Here is a 12,346-nt window from a genome sequence, read left to right on the forward strand (position 1 = left end):
CCAATCTCTTCTCAACTTTTCAGACTCAGTAGGAGCTAAGTGTGAATTCTGTATTAGAGCAATATTCATATGGCTAAACATGAACTTCTCAAGAACTTTCTTTCATCTTATATGGTGTGTGAGTCTGTTGGCATTAAGTGAGAGGAGTTGGATATTTTGCAAGTGAGCATTAGGGTTTCTGTAATTTATCTAAATACCAGGGTGCGTTGTTACCTTCTACCAATGGTTCCCATCAGTAGAAACCCATGCCACCTAATGTGTGAGTGCCACCCAGGATTCAAGGACTACTTGTAGATAATGGGCATTTATGTCAGAATAAATATAGTGCAAAAAGAGGGCTGTGAATAAGTGCATACATACTTTGTGTTGTGTCATTCTTGCCAACAGCCGTTTCGCCTGTTGCACTGCAGTGCCTAATTTAACAGTGGGGCAGTTGTTGGCAGCGAAATATCCTTCGGCTGGTTGGGAAGGGGAGTGGCGCACGAGGGGCACCCCTTATTTTAAAAAAGGCAATCCGTGCAGGTAGACACCAATGTCAAGACTGAGTTAGCGTTTGACCCGCAATGAAATGTTAGCAAATCATGAATAACATAATAGACTAGAGTCATTACATTTGTGCTGTGTGCGGTGACCAGGTCGCACGTGACTGCACAGGCCCTGCTCGGGTTTATGGGACCAGTTATTGGGTGGTTTAGATATCTTGTAAGATGTGGGTTATTCGCAAAACAAAGCGAGTTAAAACTGTCTAGAAATGAAGTGGGGCCGAATGCCACGCTTGACGTTGTCTGCGGCGCCACCACAGACTGCTGACCGCAGATCAGTGCATTTGAAGTTGCCATTCAAGTGTCGTTCATTTCGAAAACTATTTCCTCTGATGGTAAGGCCTGCATTCTGACGCTTCCTGCACTCAAAAACAAACGGATTCCAACCATGCAGGACCACAGTGCTAGGAAAGAGAGGAGTACAGGGATGGGAAAAGCCTAGCAACCTAGTTTATACGTGAGATCTATTCATCATGGTTGCAGAATGCCTTGATCTCGAAAAACTGTGATTTACCAACCTGAATGCAGATCTTTCAAAGAGAAGCATACCTTCATGCTTGCTGCATTTAGTTGCTGACCGCATGTGCCTGTTGTTACTCATGACCAGGTTACTTACTGCTAATCTTCATTACTCCAAGAGTTTTTTTGTGCTGTTCTGTTGGGGAGCTGAAGCTCTCAGTCATGTGGCGAGGAAGATTTAGGAGGTCATTGTTAATAAAAAGTAGTGATAATGATGGCTTTTGAAACATACAATGGTCTACTCTCAGAGTGTAAGTGTAAGTTCAATGATGCAGTAGCGGTCGGTAGTGGGAGTAGCTGCCGGGCGGTGATGTGGGGAGGGGGAGGGGCATTGTGGGGTGTAATAATCTATGAATTACGGAGGATTACAGGTAAGTAAACATATAAATAAATAAAACGATTTTCGTTGTGTGCACTGCATTACATTTGGGGATGTAGTGCATCCAATACAATTATTTTTATTTATTTATATGTTTACTTACCTGTAATCCTCCGTAATCCATAGATTACTACCCCCCACAATGCCCCTCCCCACATCACCGCCCGGCAGTTACTCCCGCCACCGACCGCTACTGTAATGATGAAGAAAAAATGTTGGTGAGACTTCTATGGATCCAATGATCGCCTCCATATTGATCTCTTTTCTTCTGAATGAAATTAAAAACATTGTAATACCTTTCTACAACACTGAATATAGAGCCCTTTCTGAGGACCTACGTGGGCTGAAGTTAAAAATTAAAAATGTCTCTTTGAAAAAGTTCTTCATAGTATTAATAATGCAAAAGCTACCATTAGTTTTCCGCTTTGAAACCGTCAAATCCATGAAGAGGCGACTATCCTGTATTTAACATCAAATGAGGCTTGGCCTGCTGTGAGGCAGGAGGCCACAACCCACTTTTAGTCACCCCTTTCACCTCAGTTTGTGCTGCCTACATCAGCATGTTGGGTTCAAAGGCAGTTAGTGGTGGGAATATGGTGGTCTGAAAGGCGCCAAACGTCTCATTTAAGAGTTACTGGCTGTGTTTGCTCCCCTGCCCCCTGGCTGTGTGTGTGTGGGGGGCTCTGTGTGTGTGTGTGGGGGGGGGGCTCTGTGTGTGTGTGTGTGGGGGGGGGGGCTCTGTGTGTGTGTGGGGGGGCTCTGTGTGTGTGTGTGGGGGGGAGGCTCTGTGTGTGTGTGTGGGGGGGAGGCTCTGTGTGTGTGTGTGGGGGGAGGCTCTGTGTGTGGGGGGGGAGGCTCTGTGTGTGTGTGGGGGGGAGGCTCTGTGTGTGTGTGGGGGAGGCTCTGTGTGTGTGTGGGGGAGGCTCTGTGTGTGTGTGTGGGGGGGCTCTGTGTGTGTTTTTGGGGGGCTCTGTGTGTGTGTGGGGGCTCTGTGTGTGTGTGGGGGGGCTCTGTGTGTGTGTGGGGGGGCTCTGTGTGTGTGTGGGGGGGCTCTGTGTGTGTGGGGGGGCTCTGTGTGTGTGGGGGGGCTCTGTGTGTGTGTGTGGGGGAGGCTCTGTGTGTGTGTGTGGGGGAGGCTCTGTGTGTGTGTGTGGGGGAGGCTGTGTGTGTGTGTGGGGGAGGCTCTGTGTGTGTGGTGGGGGGGCTCTGTGTGTGTGGGGGGGCTCTGTGTGCGTGGGGGGGCTCGGTGTGCGTGTGTGGGGCTCTGTGTGTGTGGAGGGGCTCTGTGTGTTGGTGGGGCTCTGTGTGGGTGGCCCTGTATGTGTGTATGGGTGGGTGGCTTTTCGTGTGTGGCTCTGTGGGTGTAAATGCAATAGGTCATGCATTTGCGAGCGATTAACCTATTGGCATTGTAAATGACAATGCCATTTATTTAACGATTAAGCTATTGCCAATGTAAATGACAATGCCATTATTTAAGATGTAAAAAAAAAAAAAGTCATGCACAATGCCAATAGCTCTACCTTTAATAATGCCGAGACCATTGCATTGTAAATGCTTGTATTGTTTTATATTATGCAATGTTTTTATTATGTGCTTTTATGGTTGTCCAGAAAAGTATGGAAACCGAATAAAGATTATTGAATCAGTAACTCAATCTACCGGATGCCACAGACTAATGCCCAGAAGGGGCATAAACCATGAGTGAGTGCCTTGTTGCTGAGTGCAAAGTTGTTTTGCAGCGCAAAACACAGTTTGTTGGCAGGGTATGCTCAGACGTGAGTCCCTTGCTCACTTTGTCACTGGATTCAAGCACGCCTGGCAGAAGACGGATGCAATGCCAGAAACCGGTCCTAGGAAGCTTGTTTCGGTCCAGGGAAGGTATGGCTTGGAAGTTCGGGCTGGACTGTTCCCATGAGGCACAGGGTCAGACTGATTTGCATATAGCCATGTCTGAACTGGGGTGGCAGAGTGGGCTAAAGAACGGTGATGGATTAAACCCAGATCTGTTGACTGGTGTGAGTGTTTGATTGGTTCAGATGCTCCGTTGTTGGACAGGCCTCGTGAAAGGCCCGCTCCCTCCCCGCATGAGAAGACTCGGACGCCGGCTCCTTTTGTACCGATCTTGATACAACAGGCCCGTGCCAATGGACCTTACCCCGTAGACAACAGCAAGGTGTGCATTTTCCCAAACTTCACTGCTAAAGTGCAAGCCCAACGCACTTCCTTCCTGGAAGAGAAGAAAGCATTGCGAGCAGCGGGAATCAGATACTCCTTAATGTTCCCGGCAACGTTACGGATCACGCTAGATGACACCACACATTTTTAGGATTCTCCGGAATTGGATCTACAGCACAGGTGGGGCCCCACAGCTCAAAACCACCCAAACTACAGCGAAAGTGGCTATGACGCTCGTCCTGACGGATATAGTTACAGAAACCATCCGCATCACAGACTGCACGTGAAAGGAAGGCGGCGCTGCAGGCTATGGCTGAGGTACAGACACAACCCACAGAGAAAGGTGGCTCCGGGAAAACTTCGGAACACAGCGCGGAGGAATATGAATCAGGGACATCGGCCAGGCATGATTTAGAACTGCCAGATGTGACCCCACAGATAGCTGATAACATCAGTTAGATTAGCCATAGTGACTCAGACAAAGGAACATACGAGTACAAAGCGAGCGAGGCACTGGGATTACACACGGCAGGGGGGATCTATAGCCCATGCCAGAACATAGTGAGGCCTGGGAAGGCGAAGCAAGCCTTGTCCAATACCTCGCACACCCCCACCAAGATAATCCCTACTAGGTGGATACCAGGGACAATCTTCCACTAATGGTTTTTCCTTTTTTCAGGCTTGGCAGCCAGCCGTTGTGAAGCTACCCTGGGTAGAGGGAGTTACTTGTTGGAACAATGTGACAGTCTCTAAGGGATTTTTGCTCTTGCCTGTAGAATTGCCAACAGGTGGTGGGGGGAAGAGGGAGAGGGGGGTTATAATGGATCGAGTTACTTCATGACATGCCGCTATTACACCAAGAAGTTAAAACTATCTCCTGGTAAGCACGAGGAATGGGGTCTATGTCTATACGGTACAAAATTCACAGTGGCCTCACACGCCAAGATGTGCAAGTGGGGATGCGGCACGAAACGCATCTTACACTAGAAGAAAGTGTTAGACTCAGGCGTAGGTGGCGCGGTCATGAATTCAGCATTTTCAAGGGACACACTAATATGGATAAGGGCAGGTTCTCCCATCGATGTGAGTAAGGTCCAAACAGACCCGGAAGGCAGATATGTCCTGATACAAAGTAGGATCCTGGGTAAGGTGTTCCTTCTGAGAAGCATTTACGCACCAAATTTTGAAAAGGTCCAATTCTTACACCAATTGTCGATACCGCTGTCTTCTTTCGACACCTCCCAAACCTTGCTTGGAGGAGATTTTAATTGTTTAGCTGACATCACATTAGACAGGTCAACACCTCCGCTGAATGACACATCAGTAGCTAAGGTGGCCAAGGGGTTTCGGGAGTGGTTGGAAGGATGGGACATGGGAGATAACAGCATGGAAATACACTGGATTACTCATACTTTTCCCACTTGCACAAATTACATACTAGACTAGACATGTTTGTGTCTTCAGGTGGACTGGGACCGTCTATTACAAACACGGAATACTTGGGGCATATTATATCGGACCATTACCCACTCCTACTACACATCCGTCCAATACCTGAGCCCAAATTAACCCCTACAGGGAGACTGGATCCTACATTCCCGGAGGACGCTTTGTTTTGCAAACTGTTACAGGGGTCTGTCACAGAATACTTACAGTTTAACTATGACGTAGTTAGGTCTAGGGCAACCGAATGGGAGGCCTTCAAAGTGGTGTTGAGAGGGAAATGCATGGGCCAAAAGGTCGAAATGAGGAAGGCAATATTGGAGGTACTCACCAACCTAGAAACCCAACTGCACGAGGTAGGGGCTCACCCGACTAAAGAGGCAGAGGCTCATGAGAAGCTACACGGGCTATGGCAAGCCTATGACGAAATGCTACAAAGACTGAAATGCTTCGATATGCGTGAATACCAGATTCAGGTGCACATGGAGGGAGGAAGAGCAGGTAGATTACTTGCTTGGGTAATACACTCTGAATATGGGAGAACTCCCATCTCCCAGATACAATTGTCAGAGGAAGGGATTACGCACCACCCTAAAGAAATAAACAAATCATTCGATCTTATTATGCCAAACTATATTCTGAGCCAAAGGCACAAAGGTGAGAATCCATAAATAATTATTTAACACTCTTGCCCCTAGTAATCCTATCTCCTGATAAATGCGAGATGCTGGTGGGACCAGTAACCGCGATGGAAATCATTCCAACGCTTAAGGGGATGGCCAGAGGGAAAATGCCCGGCCCGATGGTCTGCCGATGGAGTTCTATGCCACTTACCCCCAGATCCTAGCACCAAAATTAGAGGAACTATACACAGAAGCCTGGGACAAAGGGGAACTACCCTCTTCATCCCAAGATGCGTTGGTCATGAAAGCTCCCCAAGACAAAAGAAATGCACCCACAGGTGTCAGACTTTCGCCCCCTCTCGATGCTCAACGTTGATTTTAAAATCTTGAGCAAAGGATTAGCTTTTGCCCTATATGACCAGCCTAATACATATAAACCAAAACTGGTTCGTACCGGCAAGATCCACCCATGGGAACCTACGAAGGCTGTTCCATATATTACATTATTCCAACCAGGACCAGTACCCGGACACAATCATACTATCCATAGACCTGGAGAAGGCATTCGACTTGGTACGATGGGATTTTCCAGAAGACACAATGGAGCAAATGGGGTTAGGCGAAGACTGGACCAGGTGGGTGAAAATACTGTACAAGCACCCAACCGCATGAGTTAGGACAAATGGGGTAATCTCAGAACCATACAACATATACAGAGTACTAGGCAGGGGTGTTCATTATCCCCATTATTATTCGCCATACGAATAGAACCACTCGCGACAGCATTTCGGCAACAGGAATGCCATATTGGTATCCGGTTGGAACGGAGGCCGCATGTGATGTCTCTCTACGCGGATGATCTGTTGCTGTATTTGGGGGATGAGGTTACAGGAACACAATGGGCCCTGGCCATGTTAAAATAATATGCAGACCCAGCAGGACTTAAGATGAATTAATCCAAGACCTGTGCCTTCCCGCTTCTGGAGGGTTACGCACAACCTGGGAATTTCCCAGTGGGCCTCACATGGTCACCTCGCTCCTTCAAATATCTGGGAATCTAAATTTCCATACGTTAGATGATTTACGAGAAGGCAACTTGAGCCCGATTGTTAGATCCCTAAAAACGTCCATAGAGTTCTGGCAGTCTCTTAAAGTGCCTCAGATGGCACGCATAGCACTCTCGAAATGATCATGTTGTCCAGACTGTTGTGTAACTTTACGAACCTCCCCGTGGTGATACTCCCACAATGGTTCTCGGATCTGAACCTGCTACTTCGGGAACTGATTTGGGACGGAGGGGGGAATAAAGCGGCATTGGAGTTAGTGCAAAGGGCACCTGAAGATGGAGGGCTAGGTGCCCCAGACTCTGAGATATTTGGGACTGCTTCCACCTTGGAGTCTTGATACCCATAGATGATGTAATGTCCCAACACGATTTACCTCACAGGCAATTCTTGACTTACCATTCACTGACACGAACAGTCCGAGATATGTGGCAAAGTAACTCCACGGAGCTTGACACACAGAGTGCTCCAGGTACTGCTGACCCTTGGGACAGCTAGGCACCTGATAATATGGTTATATAGAGCACTCCTGGAATTGGTCAAAAAACACTGGACCGGACCAAAGGGAAATGGAAGGAGATTATACGGAAAACACTAACAGATAAAGAATGGTCGCGAGCATTGATGGGTTTGAAACAAGTGTCAAGAAACTCTAACTTTAAAACAATCCAATTCAACTATATACATATGGTGAATCGGACGCCTTATAAACTGAATGTAATGAGAGGAGATACTGACCAATCCGGCGCTAGATGTGGACTAAGGGATGCTGGCTTTGTACATATGACCTGGGACTGTCTCTCCTGCTGGAGGAAAATGAACCAGATGCAATATTTCTGACGGAGACCTGGTTAAGAGACGCCTCTGACATGGATATCACCTCTATTCTGCAAATGGGATATACCTTGCAGAGATTGGACAGATCAGAGGGTAGAGGAGGAGGCCTAGGCATCCTTCATAAAAATCAGTACCTTTGTAGAACCTCATCGGCCGATATTTCCAACTGCGAGAGCATGCTATTCACCCTTGAACTTTCACCCACAGATTCTTTTTCTGGTGTACTTATATATCGCCCCCCCAATCAAATAGGGGATTTCATTGAATCACTCCAGTCAAAAATAGCTAACTCTGTGGTTAGTAGATCCAATTTCTCTGTACTAGGAGATATAAATATTCACTTAGATGATCCTAGCAACTCCATGGCCAAAGCATTTCTGGACAGTATGGCAGCCCTCCAGATTACACAGAAAGGCTTTGTGCCTACGCATGAAAAGGGCCACCTTCTTGACGGTGTTTTTAGCAATGATAACAGACTAGAAGTAGGGACCCCACTACCTCTTACCTGGACAGACCACTGTCTAATACCTATTCAGTGGACTCCAGCCACGCTAACTCAGTCCTCTCCTCGCACAACCCTTCTTGGAAGAGACTGGTCCAAAGTCTCTCCAGTCCAATGGGCCAATTTACTTTCGGCCGCTCCCCCCCAAAGGGCAACTGACCCTGCAGTACAATATGAGAACTACATCAAATGGCTGTGTACAGCTTTGGACTCTATCGCACCTATCAAAGTTCTTAAAGAAAAAACTAAGTCCAAGGAATCACCTTGGTACACTCCTGAACTTAAAGAACTAAAAAGGGCATGCAGAAGATCTGAAAGAAATTGGAGGATTTCCCGTAGTAAGGAAGACAAAATCACACACCTTGAAGCCATTAAAACATATAAACTAGAAATCAGACGAACTAAAACCTTATATTTCGAGAAAAAAATTCTAACTGCCTCCAACTCTTCTAGAGAAATCTTCCAGATAGCAAAATTCCTGGTTGATATCCCCTTGGTTCTTGCTGATCCGAGTACAGCTCAGGCCCGCTGTGAAAGTCAAGCTGAATACTTCCACAGCAAAATACAAAAAATTGCCTCTGCCTTTAGCTCACCTAACCCACCCCAAGATACTGGAACCAGCTTACCTAACATCACGACTCCAAAACTAGATGAGTTTCCATTGCTGGATGAGAACTCACTTGCAACCATTATGATGAAAATAAAATCCGGATCTCCTACAGACCCTGCCCCTCCCCATCAGTTAGTAAAAATTGAGAACATCATCAGACCTGTCATTCTCAATATACTAAATTCATCTATTTCCACAGGTTCAGTACCAACTACATGGAAATGTGCACAGGTTAGGGCTTTGCTGAAGAAACCCACTTTGGATCCAGGGAATATGGCCAACTATCGGCCTATTTCCCTCCTTCCGTGGATCAGCAAACTCCTAGAAAAACATGTCAATTCATCCGTTACTCAATTTTTAGAGAACCATCATCTCCTCCACGATTCCCAAGCGGGTTTTCGCCCAAAATTGGGAACTGAGGCGGCCCTCCTGGCGGTAACTGAGCTGGCCAGGAAGCAAATGGATCAAGGCGGCACTGCAGCAATTATGTTGCTTGACCTCAGTGCCGCCTTCGATACCGTTAACACCAATATTCTTCTTCACCGCCTCAATCAGATCGGAATTTCTGGGAAGGCCATGCAGTGGCTCCAGTCATTCCTGGAGAATCGATCTTTCAGGGTAGTTGAGGGCACTACTCACTCAAAAGTCTGGCCCCTGGATCAAGGTGTACCTCAGGGCTCCTCATTGAGCCCTACTCTTTTTAATATTTACATGCGGCCGTTAGCCGACATAGTGCACTCCTTCGGCATTGATATAATAACCTACGCCGATGATACACAATTAGTTGTATCCATGAATCAAGCAGACTCTTCCCCGTCCAACTTAAGTAACTGTCTGGTAGCGGTAGCTCAATGGATGGCCACCTCGCATTTGAAATTAAATGGCGAGAAAACCGAGCTCATGGTGCTGGGTAACTCAACCATTCCCAGCCCTCTGTCAGATTGGCCACCTTGCATGGGGCCCACACCCCAACCGAAATGCCACATAAAGAGCTTAGGCATTTGGCTGGACTCCAACCTCAGCTTTATGCAGCAGGCTACCACTCTTTCTGCCACATGCTTTGGGCTAATGCGCATGCTGAGGAAAGTGCTGCCTCTTCTTCCTTTTGAAGCCCGCAGAATAATGGTCCAAGCCATTATCCTGTCCCGTCTGGATTACGGGAACTCGCTATATTTAGGTGCCCCCGCATTCACAATCAAAAAGCTACAGGTGATCCAGAATGCTGCAGCTCGCCTCCTGCTGGGCCTCAACAAAAGAGAGTCAGCCACCACTGCCCTGAGGAAACTGCACTGGCTCCCTGTTAAGGCTAGAGTGCTATTTAAATCTCTTTGTTTTATGCACAAAGCTATGTGGAAGAATGCCCCTACTATGATCTGTTCCTTGGCAAAACCCTATCTTCCTCACAGATCCCTAAGATCCAGTACTGCCTTTCTGGCTACTGTCAGTAAAGTCAGACGGACAAGATGGGGCGGACGCTCCTTCTCCGGGAATGCCGCGAAGGAATGGAATTCCCTGCCCACCTCCCTTCGCAGTGAATCTAGCCTTCTAAAATTTCGGAAGGCTTTGAAAACGCATCTGTTCATTTAATCTCTTTCCTTTTAGTATGACGGTACTTAGCGCTACGAGGCCTCCGGGTTGTTTGCGCTCTACAAAACCCGATTAATAATAATAATAATAATAATGTACACATTTAATAGGATTCTGTGAGAAAGTCCTGACTGAGATTGGGAAAACTTTGGCCCGATCCCTCCCAAACACACCCGGGATTTGTTTGTTACGCCTATTCCCTAGACCAAAAGCCAAAACAATAGGAAACAGATTTGTAGATCTAGCACTGGTACTGGCATGAAAACAGATAGCCCAACTTTGGGAGGCAAACACAGCACCCTTGATAAAGACATGGGAGAGAAACATAAATGCCTATTCTAAAGCAGAGTTGAGGGTCCTCCAGAAAAATGATGCACGGAGAATACGTAAACGTCCCATGGCGGAGTTATGGGCAGAGGTGCTGCGAGACTGGGAGACTAGAAACATGACAGACTCAGGGGGAGAGGACGAAGATAAAAGAGATCCAAGAGAAGACATTGCCAGCACGAGAGTCCTAGACCCCCCCAGCAACCCCACCATTGACACATAACTGAATATACAAACTTATGTAATATCCTGACTTATACCCCCCACCTAGCCTAGAATCATGCCGGAACCCATACTACCTATAACAGAAATGCTAGAGACAGGCCACAACAAAGTTTATTATAGATTGTTAAGCGTTCATAGAATAGAGTGATTTGATACTGTAAACTTGGCTAAGTGTGAAAGTGACTCCCTTTAGTACACAAATGCCGTGGTACAGAATTCCGAAGTGAAAAACATAAGACTAACTTAATAAAAATGTACATTAATGTGCAAACTCTGTTTTATTTATGATTTGTAACATCCAGATTTGTATGGGTTAGCAAGTATAGTGAAAAGATATGACTAAATATACATGTACAAAACGTATAATCTGATTTAAAATGCCAATAAAAGGATGTTTAAAAAAAACTATGAACAAAAGGTCTAAAAATAAATGTCTAACAGATTAAACTTAAGTGAGGACGAACCACTGCCTCATGTACTTTATTGCTTCTGGATCCCAAGATCTAATTTTGCAGTGTGTATTACCGTCAACATGCTTCCACAGTTCGGAGGGGACTTTAATGCATAGCTCTCCATTTCCAGCATCTGGGTCCACAGCACTGACCGCAGCAGCATACGCATTTGAAAAATAGTTGAGATTTCTTCTGCAAAGAATAACACAAAAAAATCACTAAGCAAACTGATTTTCTTATAACTGTTGTCTGAAAGCATACTCAACATATATATAGTTGGCCCTCAAATTTATCAGAAAACTTAAAAATATTAAGATTATCAGAAACATCCATCACAGCTGCCGCTTGCTGCACTGCTGCCACACTGCACCACACAACATGGAAGGAGCGTTCACATCTGCCTACTGCAAGTTTTCATGCACGCTCTCACACCTTACACTGTCATTCACGCACCTAAAGCACCGCACTCACTCATACTCGCACAAACCAGCCACCCGCTCACACAGACCAAACACCACCCAAACAACAAGCCACACTCGCATGTATGCTCCTCAACACACTCGCTCACTAAACACTCATTAGCAGAGTGCCTCAAGGCTCATCGCTCAGCACCACCCTCTTCAACACATACATGTTCCCTCCGGCCAACATCATTCACACATACGACATCAAGAGCCTCCCCAGAGTACATGAAACTCATACCCTCAGAAAAGAGCCCAAACACAAGACAGAAGTTCACCGGCTGCATGACCAAAGTCGCTAACTGGATGAAAGAGAACTCTCTCAAGATTAACATTAACAAGACAGAAGTAATGATCTTCGGCAAGAACACTTCACCGTGGGAATTCAACTGGTGATTGACCGAACTCGGACCCACACCCAAAACCAACACCAGAAGCCTCAGAATAATCATAAATCGCAAACCGGACATGACCGCACAAATCAAAGCAGTCACTGCACCCTTCTTCCTTCCACACCCTGAAGATGCTGAGGAAGATCTTCAAATGGCTCCAAGACAACACTAGAAAAACTGCCACTCATGCCCTAGTCAAGAGCAC

The 12,346-nt window shown here is 46.5% G+C and overlaps 1 protein-coding gene across 2 annotated transcripts in view; it reads right to left on the reverse strand.

The window, feature by feature from the left end:
- The window catches only part of TAF2 (TATA-box binding protein associated factor 2), a 765,870-nt gene that overhangs the window by 702,004 nt on the left and 51,520 nt on the right, over window positions 1–12,346 (reverse strand). For both annotated transcript variants that reach the window (XM_086966160.1, XM_086966159.1), the window contains exon 4: window positions 11,362–11,480. In XM_086966160.1, the coding sequence (XP_086822286.1) occupies window positions 11,362–11,480 (119 nt within the window). The remainder of the gene's footprint in view (window positions 1–11,361; window positions 11,481–12,346) is intronic.

This window comes from Lissotriton vulgaris, chromosome 4_1 (assembly GCF_964263255.1).
Source record: "Lissotriton vulgaris chromosome 4_1, aLisVul1.2, whole genome shotgun sequence".
Lineage (NCBI taxonomy): Eukaryota > Metazoa > Chordata > Amphibia > Caudata > Salamandridae > Lissotriton > Lissotriton vulgaris.